The sequence below is a fragment of the Notamacropus eugenii genome, chromosome 3 (assembly GCF_028372415.1).
Source record: "Notamacropus eugenii isolate mMacEug1 chromosome 3, mMacEug1.pri_v2, whole genome shotgun sequence".
NCBI lineage: Eukaryota > Metazoa > Chordata > Mammalia > Diprotodontia > Macropodidae > Notamacropus > Notamacropus eugenii.
The window spans coordinates 37,469,197-37,491,690 of record NC_092874.1 but is presented as its reverse complement, the minus strand read 5'-3'; the positions used below and the strand labels follow the sequence as shown (position 1 = coordinate 37,491,690).

The 22,494-nt window shown below is 41.4% G+C and overlaps 1 protein-coding gene across 12 annotated transcripts; it reads right to left on the bottom strand.

Moving 5' to 3' along the window:
- Positions 1-1,185: 1,185 nt before the first annotated feature.
- DAZL (deleted in azoospermia like) lies at positions 1,186-21,286 on the bottom strand. 12 transcript variants are annotated; one of them, XM_072651248.1, is made up of 11 exons: positions 20,387-20,695; positions 18,959-19,105; positions 18,639-18,730; positions 15,657-15,708; positions 15,152-15,215; positions 14,902-15,041; positions 10,371-10,442; positions 9,698-9,748; positions 8,667-8,780; positions 7,548-7,646; positions 1,186-1,289 (listed from the first exon to the last, which is right to left on the bottom strand). In XM_072651248.1, exons 1-11 carry the CDS (start codon positions 20,399-20,401, stop codon positions 1,206-1,208), a joined length of 930 nt encoding a protein of 309 aa, XP_072507349.1. In that variant the 5' UTR covers positions 20,402-20,695; the 3' UTR covers positions 1,186-1,205. The 12 variants fall into 12 exon arrangements, with proteins under 12 accessions (XP_072507349.1, XP_072507343.1, XP_072507340.1 ...); XM_072651239.1 differs by lacking the exon at positions 20,387-20,695 and adding an exon at positions 21,041-21,181 and having other exon boundaries at positions 1,189-1,289; XM_072651237.1 differs by lacking the exon at positions 20,387-20,695 and adding an exon at positions 19,195-19,696 and having other exon boundaries at positions 1,189-1,289.
- Positions 21,287-22,494: the final 1,208 nt, after the last annotated feature.

The following is a 22,494-nucleotide window of genomic DNA, read 5'->3' as shown; positions in this document are numbered from 1 at the left end:
AGAGAAGAATATGGTCTTCATAGTCCAGTGATTTAGTCTAATGTAGGAAGTCTAATATGTTGTCCAATATACTAAACACACTGTTTTGTTTTATAAACATGGTCTAAATGAGTAGTTCTCACAAAGCAGTTTACACGTACTGTAATTAGAGTTCAGATTTTACTCAGTAATATGGAGCAGTTCCAATCCAAGAGATCTCGGAGCACCATATTCAGATAGGAAAGGGAAATCCAGAAAAGACTTTTGATCCATCCCCTCCCATCATAAGACTCTAGCACAGGGCTTGGTTCCCGAGTATCGAGTTCCAGAATTCTGAGCTTTCCCACAATTTAACAATTTCTTCCAAGGCAGAGAGATGTGTCATCTCTACCAATTTTCTTCTTACAAAATATAGGTGGCACTGAAGCCACAATGTATGTATAGAAACTTATGTCACAGAGCAACAGGCTTGGGGTCAAGACCCAAAGTGAAACCTGGCCTGAAACACCTGATGATGATTCTGGGCAAGTGATTTCACCTGAACCCTAAGTCTTCTCTTCTACAAAATGGGGGCAGTTGTTCTTGTATCTCACGGAGCTATTGTGTCATCCAACCCAGATCATGTGTGCAAATGGATTTGTAAACCGAAAGAGCCCTGTTATTAACTGAGCTGTTAAAAAACATAACAAAGATGACAAAAATCCCAACTTTCTGGGCTACTTAAAAAACTGCTCCTACTTCCAGGGCTTTCCAGAGCTTTCATGCACTTTATACAGCATTCATAAGCGGAAGCATCTCAGTCAGGGGGCACTTGTTTTACTCTTAAAGCCCTGGAGAACTGGTTACCTGGGACTTTTATATAAAACAAGACAAAATGGCCACACTCCCCTCATGCTGGTTTTAATGGAAGTACATCCTACATATGGAATATCAGGATACCTTGGGAAAATGATCTACACATCGAACTGGAAAACTTTCCACACCATACCGGTTAAAAATGTAAAATATAGTTCCCATAGAGCTTGATTGTATACTGGTAGAGCTCCAAGTTTTCACACCAGGAGACTTTTTCTCCATTTTCCTGGTATTGGCCCACAGCTATAGTCATAATAGACAGATGTTAAATCTGAATGCAATGTAGAGCTTCCTATCATTTGTTTGCTATGCAGATTGGGTATTTTGCATGAGCACTCAAAATGCAGGTTTATTGTTTTAACTTCGTACATTTATTGTCTTCTACAACCAACTACAGAACCTACAGATGGAAAACTCAAAATCTTTGAAGGGTGGTGAAGAATAGCATGAAGAATCTGTTACAAAGAAAAACATTATGCATAATGTCAGTAAAGGCTAAACTAGTTTTCAAAATATGTACAGGAGCTATGTTCATCCCGAAGGATTGTCTCAGGAATTCCAAACGCTCATATTCAACAGCTGGACCTATTTGGAAGACCTGGTCAATGAAAAGCACTGCAGTGTTCTCCCTTTATAGTCCCACCCTCTCCACTATTTGCCAGTTTTGTGAAAGGGAAATACTCTGCCTGATTTCTATGACTCCAAATTGTACACATATCCTATGGCAACTGACGACAGCCAAAGCTATTAAGCCTGTTATGAAGACGAGTTACCTTTAAGGAAAGCTAAAAGGATTTTCAGAAGAGGTAGAGGAACACTAAAACCTAACTGGAAAGTGCTGTGGAATGCTCACATTTCAGAAAAACAATAACTTCTAAATGCATATGCTCCTAGGAGGCAGCGGTGTGAATTAAAATTGAATAGTTAAAAATAAACCACGATGGAGGGGTTTTTTTTGGTTTGTTTGTGAAGTGTGGTTGTGTGTATAATGGTGTACAGACTTTTTGGAGCTTTTCAATGTCACCATTTTCCCTTCCTCAAGGTACTGCATGTATTTATTTTAAAAATTCAAACAAATTACAATGCTGTATTAACTTTTGGAAGTAACTAAAAACAATCTAAGGTAACACAAAATTAGGCTAATACCAGTCCTAAAGTGATCTGTCCTTTAGCTCTGGGGCTTCAAATATGGTGAAACTTTGTTATTCTGCAGTGAGGGGACTGCAGTGAGTGTTCTGGTTAATCTGACTATTTTAAACCGGATTGGGGATATAAAGACAAAATGAAAGAATCCTGCCTTCATGAAGTGTACAACTTATTGGTGCCAATACAATATGTAAGATCACAAAGTGGTACAGCGGAAAGAGCAAGGACTGGATCCAGAGGACTTAAATTCAAATCTCCCCTAACGTTTCTTACTAGATTACCTCTGAATCCCAATCTGGGGAGAGAGAACACTATGGAGCAGTGTGGTGATCAAGAAAAGCTTCCCCTAAGGACAGCATGAGCTGGGCTGGGCAGGAAGCAGGAGGAGCCAGCCCATCCTAGGAATGTTGCAGAGGCATCACTGAGGTCAGATTTCCTGGAGTTCGGTGAGTTAAAAGGAGAGTCAGATGCACAGAACTTGGCAAGAGAAACAGGAGTCAGCCTAGGATAGGTTTTAAATGCCAAGTTCTTGACTTAGTAAGGTTATGGATGGGTCTAGTTCTCTTTTGGAATAACACCATCCAAGTTACCAGTTTGCCAAGTGAGTTGTAAAGTTTAAAGCCTTAAAATACTGAAAACTCAAGCTACCCCGGACATGAGGTCATGTTTCAACGACTCAGGACGTGTTTCCCAGGATTTTTCAATGCCTCCCCTCAGTGTTCTCAGTTATCCTTGGCCGGGTAAAGCACAGAGGCAAGGAGCACAAAGAAATGAAAATTAGTCTCTGTAACACACTTCATTCAGATAGACAAGCAAATGTCATCCTACTTGTGTCATCCTGCTTCCTTTGGGGATTTTTAAACTTGCTATTATAGGTTTTACCACATGCAATTCTGTGGCCCTGGAAAAGGCTGCCAGTGAAACTCACCCATTATCCTGGACCAGAGTTAGCGGCAGGTCAGGCCTTGTGGAGAAGTGCCTCAGCTACCGGGACAACTCAGTTTGTGCTAGCCTTCAAACTGCACCCAGAGTAGCCCTCACTGTCACTACTGACTCAAAATGAAAGAAGAGGGACATTGGAGGGAAGTGAAGCAGAGACCAACCATAGAGCCATCTTATTACCTGCTAGCAATTGTTAATTGTAAGCCAGTATGTGCAGCTTCTTGATACCACATAGATTACAGGTAACTTTCTTTTAAGTGAGTGAATTTGCCTAGAAGAATCCAGGACTATTTTAAAAAACCCAAAACAGAACCACCCACATCTGAAGTGGTGAGACAGTGCTGCCGGGCCAGGAGATGGCCGGCAAAACATCACCCCGGTGGTCTGAAGGCACCCCATTCACCACAACTCTGCTGATCACCAGCAGAAGCTCCGTTCTAAATCTACTCCCTTCCCACACTCATTTCTTCTAACAGTGCTACTGATATGCCACAAAGCTCACTAAAGCACAAGCTACTATATGAAACCCTCTCGGTATAAATTTTTGGCCCAGTTAAGAATTTTTCCATGAAAGGCACCTTTATAATGAAAAGCAACTGAAAAAGATTTATTTCACTTAAACAGCCCTTTACAGCCAGCTCTGCTAGAACACTAAACTGAATACCTACATGGCTAAAAACGTCAAAGAAATATGACCCTCTAGCTAATTCGGTTGTTAGCCATATACAATCAAGTGCCTGTAGTAATAAGTTATCAGCACTTCTGAAACTGGGTTTCTCATTTTCAATTAGGTATTTTAATGTAAATGAAATGCCAGTGCCATGCTTTGATAGCATGTTTCTGTTTAAAACCATTTTCCCTATCTGTATGAGTTTAGAACCTTTTGCATTTGTGTCAATCTTTTCTATACATTATTTCTTCAGAAGGTCAGGAAAAAAAACATCATAGCTTCCCTCCCTCCCCTTTACACTCAGGTGTCTTTGAAGTATATTGGGGCAATAGCTCTGCAGAATGCAAGCACAACTTGGAATGAGGGGGAGTCTTTTTCCCAAAAAGATACATGCAGCAGCAAAGGAACGGCAAAGCTTGTATCTGAAGGTAAAAGACAACTTCAAATCCTAGGGAGAAGTAGGCACCTGGGTTCCCCGTGCTCCCTAACTTAGGATCAAGTACCAAGACTCAGGTTTGTAAGAAGACTGGAGTCAAAGTCAGTGGCAGCTGTATTTGGAGAAGAGGAAAATCCCTAGGAAGTTCCTCTCTCTCACGAAGGCTCGTTCCAAACTCATGTCTATGGAAGGCCAGACCACAGACACACAAACTTCCATCCGTGTTGGCCTGCTGGCTCCCCATTGCCTTTACAAGGCTCCATGACTGCTCAGATTGCTGACTCTTGGATTTCAAATCACTGGTCCGAGGATGAAATGTATCCAGACAATTACTACACTTAGAGAAAAAAGAAAGGACTTTGTCCTCTTATCACCTATTAACAATGCATAGAGTCCACTTAGGTCTGGGGGAGGAGCATCTGATTAACCCAAAAGTTAGATATGAATTTTTAACCTTTGAATACAGTACTCCCAGGTATACGCCTATGAAGGGAGGTTTGTCAGTTCTAATATTTTCTACTTTGGGTCTCGAACAAAAAAAGAAAATACAATAGGCTAACAAACAAAAATAAAATTTATTTGTTCCATGACAAATAACTAAAATTAGTTTTTTTATAAAAGCAATTCCTTTCAGATACTCTGATTAACCTTTAAGTGACATAAAAAAAAGCTTCAGCATCATCCTTTCTAATGCTAATATTTTGCACAATTTAGGTATAGCTATTGAAGTTAGTTTTAGCAGTAAAAAACACAAAAAAAAGGAAAGAAAAAAGGAAGAAAAAGAAAAGTAACCCACTGAGAAGCTTATGTATCTAGTACGGTTTGGTTAGTATAAATTTTTAAAATTACGTCCAGAATTTGAATTACCCTAATTGTTATCCCAATCAATTATCTATTGTTGGACTCCAGGTACTTTGTAAGCAAAATTGAACTAATAAACCTAACACCCAATGATTGGACTGTCTGTAGAGAATCTGCTATATAATACTGGGTTTAGAATTGGAAGTCTTCAATTAAGCTACAACTGTATCTATTTGGTTCCACTGATTAAAAATGCAGTTTTAAAAAGTCTGCTTCTGTGGTAAATTTCTAGAATTAAATTATAAACACAAAGCATTGTATTGTAAATATCGCACTGCTGAAGAGGTGTTTGTTGGAGAGTAAATGCTAAGAATGGTCAAACTGTCAAAACTCTGACCTTTCAAAACACTAAGTTTGTATAAAGCAAAATCTTGAAAACCCACACTTGCCTTTAAAGCCTCAAAGACACTTCAGTACCGGTTGAAGTGCTAACATGTAAACCCTAAAGTTACGCCTGTAACTCTACTTCAACTGCAAACTCAACACAGAACTGATGACTAAGTGAATATTCAAAGTAGAACAGTTTCAATGCAAAATAAACACAACATACTAAGAAAATTAACACAACTTGCACAGAAAGTCTTGCAATAAGTTGTCAAAAAATTCAGAATTAACTTTCCATAATAGTGGAAAACAGGAACTCTCTGTATCTTTGTAATACTCAAAAACAGTAACTATTTTGTCCACAACACTGGAAGCTTCAGCAGAGAGGATTCAAACGGATTTAAGCACAGCCCTACTTCTTCTAAAGTGATGCACTCTTTTGTCCTGAAAGAAATACACATTCCATTTACTTCAGTGAAAAATTCCTATTACTGATATATAACCTAAAAAAAGAGAACAAGATTATAAAGTACTACATTTGAGTAACTTAAACATAAAATAGTATTTATAAAACATAATATTTTAACATAAATAATTTAGGTCATGAGAGATGATATAAATGTTCAGTTTTCATTCAAAAACAGAACCTCTTAGAGGGAAGAGTATTATGAAATCAAGTCCTGAATGAACACCTTTCAACTCTAAGAATCTGGTCAATCTGACTTCAATCTGTTCAGTTAAAAGCGAAAAATTACACATCACAACTTGAGAGGACACTGAAATTAATAAGTATCATTTTAGACAATTAATGTACAGTCAAAATTGTTACTGATACTAATATAATTTTATCTTATTTCTGCTGGTTAAAATTTCCAACTTTTTAAACAGTTGAAAAAACAACTAAAAGTACATTTGGCAGAAATCTTCCTTCATGTTCCCTCTTAAAATCCCATTATGTTAAATAGATGAAAGACTAAAAAGCTTGATTTTTTTTTTCCTTCCCTAGGATGGAGAGCCAGAGAACATTTATAGGAGTGAAGGGGAAAATGAGAATATATGGAAATCATTTTTAAAAAGTGTTCCTTCTATAGGCAGAAAGAAGCTAGTACACTACACATGTATCCTACCTCGAGACTCCTTACATTTGCCCTAATTTCTATGATGACAGGATACAGGGTCCTAAGGAAGGGGAGAGGCAGAGACCACTAGTAAATACAGTATTTTTGCCATTTAACACAAGCTGACTCAGCTCTGCCTCTTTTTCTGCAAGGACTGCGCCAACTTTGTAAACCTTAAAATGCTCTAAAGATAAACGTGAATGATACCCGTATATGAAGCTGGCAAAAAACAATCCACCAACCCAGGTTATATATTACGTCAGTAAAGTTCTCTCCTAGAAATCTGTTTGCTCAGGATGAAAGTCTAACTACACTAAAGCAAAAGCTTTAGCATCAGAAAGGCATACTGTAGACACTCATGAACCCTAAAGGAAAACTTTACTTGAGAAGCTTTTCCCTCTCTTTTTGATCTTTAAAGAACTACTTTTTCATCCCCCCCACCCCCATCCCCTGCCAGTCTACAAGGAAGTGAGCCATCCTGTATACTTTCAGATAGGGCCATGGTCTGACAGAGGCAATGAGAAAGCTATGTGGGCAAGTGAGGTAGAAGCCATCCATCATGCATGGTCCCTTGTTCATGCACGTAGCACATCATGTAATCCACTGAATTATGACTCAAAGCAATGTTCCTCTACAATTATTGCACCATGATTTTCATAAGTGAGCCTCATCATCAGCTGTCACATTCATAAAGTCTCTTGGAAGAAGAGATCTGGGGAGTCTAACAGAAGGGCTAAGTGATTTGTCGAGTCTCACAGAGTGAGTTAGGAGAAGAGACAGGACTTTAAGTCAGGCCTAGACCTCAAATTCAAACTTTTGTGCTGTGATGCCTCTGAATCAACTTTTATTTTTTCCAACTCATTTCACCTTATTCCAAAAGAACTACTCAGCTTTTCCCCTGACTAACCCATTCACAGCCACCATGTTCTATATTATTTTCTACATCTAGACCTAACCAATCTCCTCTGACTCACTTCTTCCAAGAAGGCTTGAGAATATAATTTCTTCCTACAGGCTTCTTCCCTAAGGGCAAACTAGATAACAAAGTTTTAAATAGCATGCTGCTGGGCCTGACTCTCCTGGTGATTTATTTCTCTACAAGTCAGTGCCTACAATTTGATCTAGTGGCCCCAGTAGCCAGAATACAAATAATACAAAAGGAATATTTTACAACTTTAAAGTAAATGATAATTTTTTCAAACTTCTCACTCTATACCTTGAAGTAGTCATCTTGTGTGACAAGAGCGTTTCTCAGTCTTGTCTCTGGATTAAACAAACAGGATACTACTGTCTGTATGCTTCGGTCCACAGATTTCTGAAACACAGAGCTTGTTAGCAGTGTATGCCTGAAAGGCTACATATACCTCTCCTTTTATTCAGTACTAAAAAGATCATCTTAAAGTTTAACTGAAAGAAGCACTGTTCCTTCCATTCTAAGACTTCTGACAGTCACGAGTACTAACAAATGTCACTAAGTTCTATCGTTAAAAGTTTTTACCCATGACTTTTTCTTAAATTTTCTTAATAGCAATAAAGACCAATCCTGATTTTCCCAGAAAATTATTGTATTATAGAGCTTAATACTTCGAGTTCCCAAAACATTAAAAATTTAAGAAAATAAAATTCTATAAGCAAGAGAGTTTAAAGATTTTTTTGGCTAAGTAAACTGTAATAATGAAATTAAATCAGTTTTATATACTCTATAGAATCATACAAAGTGCAAACTGTAAAACGGCAAGTTAGCATGTGGCTGGATAAATACTAAATATTGGCCAGAGAAAACTATAAATTAACCATGACCCTGCAAAATTTTTGAAGCCACCAACTTATTTTCTTCTGACAAATGATTATGTGCTTGATAAATGTTTGTTACAAATAATTTAAGACTGACTTTTAAAGGGGGAGGAGGAAAAAGAGAGGTGGTGCTCTAGACTAGTAAAGTAATTGGTTTTAAGAATTCCCTAGTCTGGCGCCAACTGTGTGTAATGTATCATCCTAAGACAGCTACCTGGGGACCTGAGAGGTTAAATGATTTGCCTGTGGTTACAAATGTGGTTCAGCCAGGTCTTCCTGCCTCCAAGGTCAGCTGTCTGTCTCTGAATACTGCCTCTCAACACTATGATGATCATTACACATAAAAGGATGACAACTGAAGGATAAAAAAGGATACGAGAAGCAGTGGCTTACATGTTCCTACTGAAAACGTGGGGCCTCCAAAATCTGATTTGCTAACTTACGGGACGAGAAATTTGGGTAAAGTTACCAATTTCATAAGGACTACCATTGGGTTTTGGTGACTATCAGAATGTAAACATGCTGAAATCACCCCCCTTGCCTTTTGCTGGCTATTCCCGGAGGACTGTGTGACCTCATGGACGGAGCACTCCGTTTGCAGGACTTCAGCTCCTGGGTCCACTTCACTGCAGTGATAATTCACAGCTGTATAGGCCTACATTTAAGACATAAAAATAGAATCATAGGTGCTAAAAGAGATTTCTAATAGCTTCTCTTCCAAAGTATGTGCTGACACTATAACTTAGAAGGCAGACTTTGTAACCTGGCTGATTTTAAGTAAAGTAAAATCTTCTTATAGGAGAAAAATGAATCTTCCAGCTAAGAAAGTCAGTCTAAAGCACATCCATCTAAATTTCTATCTAATTAACTGAGTAATTAGGACCTGAAGCCAATATATGCCCATTTATTATACACAGAGTCTAAATAATATGTATGTCCTATGCATAGTTGTGCATGTGGACCAGCTCTGCGATTTCTTCCATATGGAAACAACGCACATGAGCACCTTTCCTGTAATTCACATTCTTAGAGGTGTCTAGGACACTGAGAGGTCATTGATTTGCTCATGGTCAATGTATCCAACAGAGGTCAGAGGCAATATTTGAAACCAGGTTCTTCCTGACATCAAAGTCAATTCGCTATCCACGACTCCATATTGTATCTGTACTCCAGAGATAATGACATATAAACACACATGGCAGACCCTTCTAAATTGTAATTCCACATCTACCACAATGTTACATACTTGCCTTGTACCTTTCAATTCAAATTTTAGTGAAATTTTCCTATTATTTTTCAAAAAAATTTTAAAAAGAGCAGCAGGGACAAAAAAAAATCTAAATTTTGAACCCTCTATTTAGACTGTAAACTCAGCAAGTAATTCTAAATAATGACTGTGTGTACAAGACACTAGATGTTATTTAGGAATACAAAAGAAATTGGTGACTTAACTCTTGCCACAGAGTGGCTTACAAATCTAGTTACAATGGAATTAATAAAACAGTCAACAAAGGTAACTACACAATGTTCTATAAAACCCTAAGGAAGATTAGAATTGTCAATTCCTCTTACCGGGGGGATAACATAACTCCTTTGTTCCCCAGCAGGCCACTGTGGAGGTACCTTAAATGCAAAGCAAACACTGATTTTTGCAAATATTTCTTGAAGTATCTAATAACTTAAATAGTTAGTTTTTTAATCGTTTTTATCATGTTAAAGGAGAATTAAAAAAAAGTTCATAAAGTTTTGTTTCTGCTAAATCCACCCTAATTTTTCTCTACTTTTTTGGAGTCAGGTTTCAAGCAGTCATGGGTATGGTATAGTTTTCTGTTCTAGGAGTTCAGTATCTGACAAATATTTGGTTAATCTAAAATCAAGGAAAAGTGACCTAGCTGAAGTCAATGCTACATCCTCACAAAAAAGCAAAACAAAACATATATGTCAAGTATGCTATGCTAGATTAAAGTATAGGTGGGAAGAGCTTTTGTGAAAGCAGAGAACTTTTCTTAAACAACAGAGTAGAACTCAACATAGTTTCTAATGTGTACAGAAATTTGGTGAAGGGAGCCAAACTTCAGAATATAAAAAAGAGCATTCCTCACATTTCAACTACTAATGCATTTCATTCCCATCTTTGGCACACTTTCCTCATTCAAAGGGCAAACTATTTGGGGAAAATATAAGCATCAAGTGAAACATCCCAACATCCAAAGAATATAGTTGTACTTTGTTTTAAAAAAGTTACCTGATAGTTATATATAGGTAGCTGATATCCAGTGATGAGTTGGACTGGTGAATTGGGGTAAGGAGGGTATGCCTAAAAATGAAACATAATTATGTTACCACTTTTAAAAAGTTTTTTTTTTTATAAGCCGAACATTTCTAAATTAAAGAAACTTACAAATTTAAGAAATTTAGGCATGCTCAATTAAATTTAATATATACAAAATATGCAAAAAATCACAACTTGGTAAACCTGATTCAAAATGGAGGAAAAATGTTTTCTGATACATGTTTTCATTATCAAATGTTAGCCACTTTCCAGGGGAAAAAGGAAATAGGCTTGTGAATGAAGTGGTTGGCTTCCAATAGCAAAAGCAGAATTTCAGGTGTCTAATGACATCCTTAAGTCCTTTCTAAGTAGTGGGTAGCAAAAGTAAGACAGTCGTCAGTTTACTATCATGCCCATCCTGCATGTCTCTGATATCCTTGTACCTTGCACTTTTCTCACCCAATTCTTAAAACTTTAACTCTTTGAAGACTACATGAATTGCTGCCTGACGAGTCATTAAGAATCATGCTTTTAAAAAAAGACAAGCCTTTGTTTTAGGGAAAGATGTCATGAGAAGCACTATACAATATAATTTCCCAAGGACAATCCACTTTACTCCTTCTGCTCAGTTCTGGGATTATTTCACTAATCCATCTGCATTATCTACCCAAGATACAGGCACTAATGGAACCAACTTCACGGATTATTTATCCAAATGCATCTTATAGTACAGAAAATAAGAATTCTTCATCCATTTGTTTTCATGTATGGTAAGACCAAATTTGAATAGCTAGATCTCTTTCAAGTTACCTTCCAGAGCTTGAACTAGACAATACATAACACAGGAAGGAACATCCACAGCACCATCTTTAGGGAATTCCTCTGCTATTCAGATTCTACACAGAACATTCTCCTACTGACTTAAGTACTATAGGCAAGCATCTTCCAGTTTTCTATTTCATTTAAGCGGGTTAAACAAAGTCATCACGTTGTTACAGACTGAGCAATTTCACATTATTTTGATCCACGTATTGAAGACAGCCTTTTGGAGAAAACCACAGTGTTCCACTCTCCCCAGTCAGCAGACATGCATGGGGAGATCTTCATTCTCTATACCTTTCATCAAATTTGACTTCAAAAATGGAAGTTTGCTATGTACTACCATTTATGAAAAGCTGCTTATTTTCTTAACCAAGGATGCTCTCAAAGTGCAGATGTTTCTCACAAAAACTTTGTAGTGAGACAGGGTATGCATTTGGGTTGGTAATTATTGTCTTCATCATTTTTTAAAAAAAAAAAAAGCAGTAAGGTCTGAGATTCCCCCAGCCTTTTCCCTTTTAAAATGCTTCAATGAACTAAAAATTGTAGTGTCTTCTGTGTGTTCCTTTTCTATTCTCCATCTCTCCTCCCAATATGTTTTTTCTTTTCATGCCATCTCTATTTATCAATGCAACACACAACCAGACCTGAAGTTAAAGTCTAAATGTGATCACAATGAATTGACAGAGGTGTTTGTTAGAGAAACCCTTATACATTTTTCTTTTATCTTTGCCTGTTTCTTGTTCTCCCCATTCCACCTTTATCTGCCCTTGAGAAGACTTCGTTTCATTTCATTTCTCCACAAGCTTCCCACAAACTTGTTTTGCCTTCAAGTCAGTATTGTGTATAATCTTCTACCATCCTCTCCCACGCAAAAAGCTAACGAACTAGTTTTTACTCTGAAAGTCTACTCCTTTCTGTTTTTAATCTCTCTGCTTGGTAGAGCACAGGTATCAAGTGTTTGCTGCTAGAAGCCACTGTTCTACTGGGATTAAGTATCCTGAGGATATGTTACCAGTCTGTCAGTGCCTGTCCTTCCATCTAGTTCCCATTTTTTTTCCACACAGGTAGTTTCTTTCCACGAAATAGGATCAAACCGTCATCTGGATGCAAAAATGATCTCATTTTCATTCTTCCCTTGACATGGATGTTGATGTGGTTTAACAACATGCTTAGATGTTAGGGAATGCCTGTCAAGTCGGTAACCAGCCATCTCCTACCTGTCTAATGCTTCATCTTCATCCTCATAGTACTCAGAATCGGTTGTGGGCAAAAGCCTAAAACCCTTTCCTATCCTCTCCTCTTTTCTTATTCCTGAATGAAATTTTCCAACATATTTTTGACATCTTTGAGCTTTTAAAGTTTGTTAATTTGATCTGAATGGTCTTATCTCAAGGAGACTGTAGAATCTGTATCTTTTCAAACTTTGCAACAGTTGGCATATAATCTGAAATTATTTGCATGACGCTGTTTTTTGTGAATGCTTATCTTGAGCAACGCAATCCAAGAGTGAACGTCTCTTGGGATGATGTTCTTTCCTTCTTTCTCTTCGGACGGATGATCCAGTCAGCTCCTTTATCTGTCTTTCTCCAAGGAGAACCCTCGAGTTCCTTCTCTTAGGGGCAACTTCATTTTGTCTTATGGTCTCATTAATAAGGAGAATGTCACATTTGATAATAATTCAATTATTCCACTAAGCATCCACTCTGCCACCGAATAAGCATTATTCATTTAGAAGATAAACAATGAAGAATGTGTGCACACACCCTAAAACCTGGATGGCTGTCAGCATGTACTAGACACCCCTCACCACCACTGGCATCATCACTGCAGAAGGCTATACCGTGCCATAGTTAAAGAAGTCATGGCTTTGTCATTGGTGGGCAACTACTCAAAGAGACGAGGCTCTCTTTACTTTGCCAGACTAGTCCTTGGAAGAGTATGATTCAAAACTGTTCTAGCCTAACAGAACTTGCCAGAGAGCTCATTTTCCACTGACATTGCCTTCAAGAACCTAGAATCCCAATAAGGCACCAGAACAGTACTTTGTGGAGATTCCTCTATCTATAAAATAGCGTCTTCATGAGTGTTTCTTGACTATGACTAGTGGCATGCACAAATCAGTCCATGATGATCAGGTACCCTTCCCCCAAAATGCCAAAAACAGAAGAAAGGACTTTTAGGCTATGGTCAAAGTAAGGAAAGCAACAAGACCAGAACAGGCCTACTTGAATAAGATGCAAGGAGAATGGTCTTGATGCTGACAAACTTTAGGCATACAGTGGAGAGGGCAACCAAAGGTCAAGATAGGGGAAGGGCTCTAGCTACTTTTTTAAATGTCTTCAAGTTTGGGGCTCAGATGAAATAACCTAGAGTACAGAAAAAACTTGTAGATGTGATCACTAGGAGTATTCTTTGAAAAAATACCAAAAAAAGTAAAAGTCCCAGAAGACAAGAAAACCATTATTCCAATTTTTAAAAAACAAAAAAACCCCCATGCCTAAGTTTAATTCCCAATTAAATTCTAGAATGAACTATTAAATTGATGCCTGTGAACATTTAGAAAGGAATACAAATCTACTCAAAACCAACCAGATCAAACTAATCTTATTTCTTTCTTTAATAGAATTCATTAGGAGAACAGATCAGAGAAATACCACCTTACACATTTATGTCTTAACTTCAGTAAGACTTTAGACAAGGCTCTCCACAATTTCCTAAGATAGTGAAACGTGGATTAGATAAGAGTACAAGTAGATTCACTACTGAAAGAAACATTGTGCTCAAGAGACTTATCCTTTTAAAATTTTTAATCAACAACTTGATTGAAGATATAAAAGACACATCAAGTTGTGTAAATGTTACAAGCTTGGAGGAAGAATTGCTAACATAGTGAATGAAAGAAATAAAAATTCAGTAAGCCTTCAACAAGTTACTAGAAAGTAGGGTAAAAACAAAGATGACAAAGTATTAAATGTAGGACTTTACATTTAATTCTATTAAATTTCAACTATATGAATATGGAATAGTGGAGATTGCTGGCTTGCACCAAGTATAGCTATAAAAGGATTTGAATCATTTTACTAACTGTAAAACTCAGTTAAGTGTAATACGATCACTAAAAACAAAACTAAGGTTTTATTAATATAAGAATCCATTTCTGATAAAGGGAAGCAATAATATCACTGTGATCAGAATAGTCAGACTCGATATGAAGTAGAGTTGAATTCTGGGAACCACACTAACAAATAAGGACATGGCCAAAGGAAAGCAATGAACAAAGGACCTGGAAATGTTTCACTTGAAAACAAGACCACATGGAGACACAATAGTTGTTTTAAAACATTTAATATGCTGCTATGTGAAAATAGTAAAGGAAAGTATGTGACCCAGAAATCCAATGGGTAGTTACCATATGGAAGCACACTTTAGCTCAGCATAGGGAAGAAGTCTGTAACAATTAGAGGTCTCCAAAAATGGAAAAAGATCTTTGTGGGGTAGGGAGTTCCTCATCATTGGAAGTGCTCAAACAGAAGCTATGTAAATTTTAATCAGAGATATTACAGAGGATATTCCTCAATTAGGTAGCAAGTTAGACTCTGATTCCTAAGGTTCCCAGATTGATTCCATGATTTGGGATTATAGTAATAACACGAAGAAACTGAAAAAGGAAGATAACTTTTACCTGGACATACTGAGTGATGGGGTTCATCATCGCTGGAGGCTGCATATATGTCTCTGTGTTTGGATTACTCCAGACACTATGAAACTGTGGTGCTGGTGGAGGGTTAAAAACCAAGGGACGTGGCTGCACGTGATAGGCACCTTTAAAAGAAAAAAAAAAAGACAAAATAATAATGAGTTCAATATTTGAAAAAACTATTATTGTAACAACCAAAAAACTCTTCCCCAAACCCCTGTATGTATGTACTCACATAAATTTTGTTTCCTGATTGCCGGTCCCAGTTTCAACTTTTTACCATGGAAATTTATCTGTGACTGGGGGAAAGAAAAAGAAGTGGTTTTCCCAGTGTCGTTCCTAAAGATGATCCTCAGAGTTTACTGTAGGAGTTGTGGAAGACCTGGATGAACTACTCTGACTCAGTAGTAACCAATGCTTCTTGAACAGACCAATGCAGGAGGGTCAGCTTTAGTTCTACCATTATTGGCAGCTGCGATTATTTCACTCAGTTTTTTCCTTTCCCAAATAGAATATAAATGCAAATAACATTTCCTTCTCACCTGGATCCATCCCCTCTCTAAAACTGGGGAGCCAACGACAGAATTTAGGAATTCTGGCAAGTTCAATGGTTCAAGTTGCAAAACTATAGGATGGGAAGAAACTCTCTATGTTTATAAATGTATGCAAATGCTTCAAAGGAATCAAAACACCATTACCACCAAAAGTCAAAATAGAAAGATTTTTAAAAGCTTACTTACTTCTACTATTTTCTGCACATCCACATCATTATAAAACGAAACAAATCCATAGCTAGAAAGGCAGATTAAAGAGGATTAATAGGGTATGTTATCACTATCAAGCAATTATAATTTCAGGAACTTTCTCCCTCTCAGGGTTTTTTTGAAATTATATCAAACAGAAATGAGGATGTAACTTTTTGGGAAGGATTCTTAAGATATCACCCCTAATTTCTATAAGAGGAACCTGTCTTGGATTCTCTATTCTCCATGGTCCACAATTAATACGATTTAGGTGGCCAGGACATATCTGTGGACTCACTGTAACCTTAGTTTAGACTATCAGCTCCCTCCAAATCTAAGCCTCAAGGGTTATTTCCTAAAAGGTACCTTTTTCCTAACTCCCCAGGGTCATACTCATCCTAACTTATCTGTTGCTCAGCATATTAGAGTAGGCTATTTTAATTTTTTTCTTTTTTTTTTAAAAGCAGACTTTTTTAAAATGTTGAATTAAATCTCTATCAATGCCTTGCTGTATTTAAACCCCAACTTCTACCCTTCCACCCTATGATACCACTCTTCACATCCCCCACTCCCACCCTACATTCTCTCACTATTAGCCTGAAATCAGGAATGTAGAAATACATAGAACACTGGGGGTACTTCATAAACGTTAATTTCAGTAACTATTAATGAAAAATAAACTGCTAAAATACAACTTTAAACCCCCCCCACCATACAGCTATAACTTTATAGTCCCTTTTTAATTAGTGAACTGATTTTTCTACTTAGGTCAATGCTAGTAATATTCCTGAGAAGCTTTTTATTTATAAAGCCCATCTTCATTGAGTAAGATCTTAAGGTTTCATGCCCAGGAGTTCTTAATCTTTTTTGTATCATGGTAGTCTGGCGTAGTCTGGTGAAATTTAAGGATCCCTTCTTGGAATGTATTAAAAATGCATAAAAATAAGACATATAGGATTACAAATAGATTACTGCGACATACTTAAATTTTTTTTCAAGTTCAAAGAACTAAGAACCAAATTAAGAACCCCCTGATCTTGCTGGAAGGATACAAACTATTATACCTGGACTTTGGCAAGGCATTTTGGAAAAGTCTTTCATGATCATCTTTACGGATACGATGAAGAAATATAGGTTTGATTAAATACAATTATGTGAACTGGAAGCCAATTGAAAGATGATCAGTCCTAGATCTAATGCAATCCCCTCATTATACAAAGGAGGAAACCAAGGCCCAGAGTAGTTAAGTAACTTGGCCACTGTCATGCTCATAGTGTAAGCAGGCAGAACAGAGCTGGGATTTTCACACACATAAACACCCTGGAGGGAAGGGTTATTGGCCTATGTTTATGCACACCAAAATCTGTTCTTTATCCACTCAATTTCAGTTAACATTCAAAACTACTCTGGTTATAATGATTTCTTCCCCAAAACCTTCTACATAAAGCACTTTTTGTTGTAAAGGAATGAAACACAAGGGGCAAGAGACGCCGTTGGAAGCCTCCTGTACACTTCAGACTGAGGTCTGAGTCAAAAGAAGTTTCTGCCACTTGATCTGTAAAAGGCTAGAGAAAGTATTAAGGCCAGGCAAGAAGAGAAACAGATTCCTTAAATCTATCAAGGGTGACACATCTAAGAAACTGACTAATCATGTAACTTACTGAAAGAAATTCAAGTAACATCTGTTTGAAAAAGTCCCTTCATATGATAAATATTTTTAATAGAATAGGTAAAAAGGGGTGTTTTAAAACATATTACAAACTATTTTAGTTTGTTAGTTTGTAAATCTGCACAGCTTGCCTATAAAAATCTACCAAAAATGTAAAACAATAAAAATGTTAAATGTCATTTGGGAAAAAAAAAAGTTTTGTGATAATCTTTACACAGAAGATAAACATAAACGTGTTCAACCAATAGTTCAATTAAGTGGATTTGAAATTGTTTGAAATGATCAGTCCCCAAAGTACTGTGGTTAATGCACTGATGTCAACCTAGAAAGGTTGAAATCTATCTATGGGTAGATGATCAAGATTTTATACAAACCAAGTTTAAAAAGAAGAAATTTAACCAAGCAAAAATAGTTTTCTAATGAAAAGCGCCAATTACATATTTCCCCTAAAATCTGCATTACTCTGAAATAATTTGTGATGTTCATAAGTAGTTGTTCAAATGATCTCTCAGAATTTTTAGTCACAAGTACAGATCTGAGAAATTCCAGTCCAAAAACTGTGAAAGAATTTTATAATTTTAAAAGGGGCACTTCCAATACCAGCTTCCTTATAAGGCTGACACTTTCAAAGTGAAAGAAACATGTGACAAAGGCATGGAGGAGTAGAAATTCAGACTGCTCTGTCAACTTACCAGGTGGAAGGCAAGTTGCACAAGAAGTGGAGAACCTAATTTACTCAAGTGTTTGGAAAGTTATTAATCTGTTCAAATGTATTTTCCCAACAAAACACAGGCTAACGGAAAATCTTCACAGGAGGGGTTGGAAAGGGCCCTTACGATATAATTGTATCAAGTCACAAAGTGTTTCAAGATTTTTTAGTTTATTTTCCTCAAGTCACGTTTTTGTCCTAAAGTCACATAAAGGGTTATGGGAAAATTTAATGCATTGTGGCACAAAGGAAGAAAATATAACAAATTATTAATTAAAGGGAAAATATAACCTTTTAGCTTGGAGTAGCAGACATCTGTGGCTAGATAGCAAGAAACTGAGCTGCTTCAGCTGTAACATTGTAACAAAGCAATGAATCATGTAGCAAGCCCAATTTCATGGATGCAGCAATTAGGCAGGCACCAATTTTAAAATTTGTTTCTCTAATGACTTCACTAAACATCCAGATTACTTTCACTGAACAAATATTAAGCGTGTCTTACTTACTCCGGACAGTTATAAACATACCAATCTTAAAGCTCTGCTTCTCTAGTGATTTCAGTACACTCTCACCAAATCAATACCAAACACGTCTTACTTACCCTTTGGACACACCAGTTCGATCAGTGATTATCTTCACTTCTTTCACAGAACCATATCTAGCAAAGAAGCTTCGAATTTCTGTTTCATCCATCTATGAAAAAGAATTTAGCTTCAAAAATAAAAATTCTGCATCCCAAATTCCCAACTCACCTGTGAGAAACCAGTCCTTCCCTTATTAACACAAAACTGCACAGAGCTTGGTCTTGATGGTTTTCTGATCTAGTTAGTCAAACAGAACCAAAGCTAGGTTCCTGTTAAGTTTGTACAAGGAATAAACCCCACAAGGCTCAAATCCTATTAAGAATCTTGAATACCATACCCTCACATCAATTCCACCAACAAAGACTGTATTTGGCATGATTTTGCCCTCTGGTAAAACATATCCTTGGCTGGCTGTGGCTGCTGATGACTGGGTGCTAGCTTCTCTTGAGATGGTGGAGTTTGGGGTCTCAGGATTTGCGGCAGACTGTAATTGAAAAAAAGAAAAGGAAACACATATGATAAGCAACCACAAAAAAAAAAAGGTATTCAAAGTAAAATGAAATTCTAACTTACATTAAAAAACCCAAATGTTTTAATGTAAATAGCTTCCATGTCCAAGTGATCCAATCTTGGCCAAACAAATTAGTTTTAAACCCTGCTCCTAAAAGGAATCATTCCGTGGGCAAATACGCATTTTAATAAATAACGTAAAAACGATCCGCAGCAGGACTAAGGTGTTCTTTCAGGCTGCTGTTGCTCACTGCGCCCCACGCGTATAAATGATAGTGTTCGTTTAAAATACGAAAACTTTGAGGACTGGTAAAAAAAATCAGAAAGACTATTTTAAAAAACTATAAGGTGAAATGAGGTTACTATTTAAACACTTTCTGCTCCACTTCAGTCAACAAGACTTCTGTTTCAACAGGGTCACAAAACAAACATGCCAAGTCCTAAAAGAAACCAAGCCGTGGCCAAAGGACGCCAGGGGTCCGGGCACCCCGATGCCCGCGGTGCCAGCACATATAGCTCTGCCCTTTGTGTGCTGGCGGGCTCGGGCCGGGGCAGCGTCATTGTTACCTCACAGCCCCGGCCAGGGCACGCGGGGGCTGAGGCCCCACGGCCGCGGCTCTCCCCGCGTCACGCCCCAAGCGCAGTAAAAGCACCGGGCAGGGGCTTCATGCTTACTGACTCGTGTCCTGCACAATTCCCCTCGCAGTGAGGCCCGCGGGCAGGGCCGGCCACGCAACAACACGCCGGGCGGACACGAGGTGCGACGCCTCGGGCCGCTCGTGTCCGTGACGCCCGCGAAGGGCGCCGCGGGCCGGGCCGCTTCCCTGGGTCTCCCCCACTCCGGCTCCTCCGCCCGCCCTCTTCGTAGCCGGAGGCGCGGCCCGGAGCGCCGCCTTCCTCCTCCCCGCGGCCAGGCCTGACGCGGCTGGTGGCTCGGTCGGAGCCGACTCTTCGCGACCCCGTCTGAAAGCCCAGCGCCGGACGTACAGTTGGCGCTCCCTAAGTGCACAACCCCTCCGTTCTCCTCGGCTCCGCCAGCGCAGCCTCCTTGGCGGCCGGCAGGTGGCGCCGCAGGCTAACAAAGCGCTGGAAGCCGGGCGGGGCGGCGGCGACGCGCGCACGGACACGCGCGCGCACGGCGCGTACACGCGGCTTCAGGCATCCCCACAACCCGGCCTTGGGGCCTCGGGCTGCCCCCGTCCCGTCCCACCCCACCCGGCAGCCCCCCCCCCCCGCCTCGTTCCGGCTAGCCCACCCTGGCCGAGGCCATGTGCCGGGGCGGGGCTCGGTTATAGGCGGGAGCACCGGCCACGAGGACGAGCCGCCGCGGGGAGGGCGGGGCCAGGGACTTTAGGGAAAACCGCCTCCAGCTCCCCCCCCGCCCCCTCCTCCGCTCCAGGCAGCGCAGGTGGCACAAGGGGGGAGGGGAGGAACAGGGAGAGGAGGGGGAGGGGCCATAGGGGCTGTGCCCTCCTTGACCCCAGCCCCTCCCCCGCAGGATCCCCGCGGCTTCAGACCACCTCCCCCCAGCGATTATTAGGTCATAAAAATCACCAAGTTGGGGGGGTCAATTTGCTTTGGAAATGGGCCCCCAATATTTCAGCTTTGAATTCCCTGGCTTTCCGGCACAATAAAATCTCCGTGTAGTCTTAAGGCCCCCCCCCTCCCCCAGCGGCCTTTTTCTTTTCCTCAGGGGTTTGGGACGGTGGGGGAGGGGAGGTCACCCCAGGGTCTGGGGGTCCCCGAGAAGGCCGCGCCACATGGCCACCAAGCGACGGCGGCGGGCGCAGCGCCTCGGGCGTCAGCCCAGGCCTCAGACCAGGCGGCGGCTTCGTCAGGGCGAGGCGCCCCCTGCCCTCCTCCCCTCGCGGCCCGAGACGTCCAAGGCCTCGGGCCCGGCCCCACTCACCATGATCTCGGCCCGCGTCGGCGGCGGCAGCTCCTCCCGCGACGATTAAAGCCCCCGACGACGGCGGGGTCCGTGTGGGCTGAGGCCCCGGAGATTAAAGGCCCGCCTGGTCCAGTCGGCCCGCAGCGCCCCGAGCTCGCGCTCCCTTCCCCCCCTGCCCTCGAAGAACTCGACGACGAGCTCCGGCCGGCCCAGCCCGCACTGCCCCCTCGCTGCGCCGCCCCCGCGCTGCCCCCTCGCTGGGCTGCCCCGCCGGCCCGGCCCGCGCCACCGCCTCCCGCCCGCCCTCCACGCCCTCGGCCGCTGCGGCTCCGCCGCCCCTGGCTGCCCCGGCACTCTGCCCAAAACCCTGCCGCCGCCCCGGCCTTTAGCGAGCGCCCGCGTCCCACCGCTTTTCCGGCCCGGGGGGCACGAGCGCAGGGCGCCGCCGAACAAAGGTTCCCCCGCCCGCCGGGCCGCCCGAGCCGCGCCGACGCCGAGCGCTCCGAGGGGACGTGGGGGGTGGACACCGGGCGGAAGCCGGGAGGGGAGGGGGTCCGGAGGAGCGGGAGCCGCCCAGGCCCGACGCACAGTAGGTCCTCCATGGAAGGCCGGAGGAGCCCTCTACTCTAGACCCTCCTCAGACCCCCGGGGCCATTAGACAGCAGGGTCCCCAAGGGCAGGCCGCCCCCTCCCCCGCCTGATCACTCGGTCCAAAAAGAATGTTTTTAGGAACCCGAATGGAACCCGCCGAGCGTCGGGGCGGGCAGGTGGGGGAGGGGAGAAGGGAAGCGGGAGCAGAGGGCCCGAGGGCACCCACAGACAGTCAGCCCGCAGTGTTCCCGGCTCAGGAGAGGGCCAGCACACAGTAGGTGCTTCTCCCACGGTGCTGGCGGCAGAGGAGAAGAGAGGAGGCCCTGGGCCAGCAGGCCCCAGGCCGGACCTGCGCTCTTTGTGGAGGAGTGTGTGTGTGTGAGCCGCGGTGATGGAGATGATAGGACAGGAGGGAGGGGATGGCCTGGGGGCCGGGCCTGCCCGGGGCCCTTCCTGCCCGGGGGCCGGCCCTGCCCCGGGGCCCTTCCTGCCCGGGGCCGGCCCTGCCCCGGGGCCCTTCCTGCCCGGGCCGGCCTGGCCTCTAGGCCAGCTTTCTCTGCCATAGGCCCTCTCCCTTCTTTACCCCGGACTGCTGTGACTGTGTGCGCAGGGCCCACATCGGCCCCAGGCCGCCGTCCTGGGAGACGAGAAAGTCTAGAACTCCAAGTCCTAGGGGAGCCAGTGTTGAAAACTAAAAAGAAACGGATGAATTTTACAAAAGAAAGGAAGTCCACAACCTCAACCACGCGGGAGCAGGACGGAAAGAAAGACGGAAAGGGATGAGGACAGCGCTCATTTGCTGCCCGCGCCTTGCACAATTTTAATACTGAAGAACGGGATGAGTTGTGTGTGCGTGTGCGTGCGTGTCTGTGCGTGTGTCT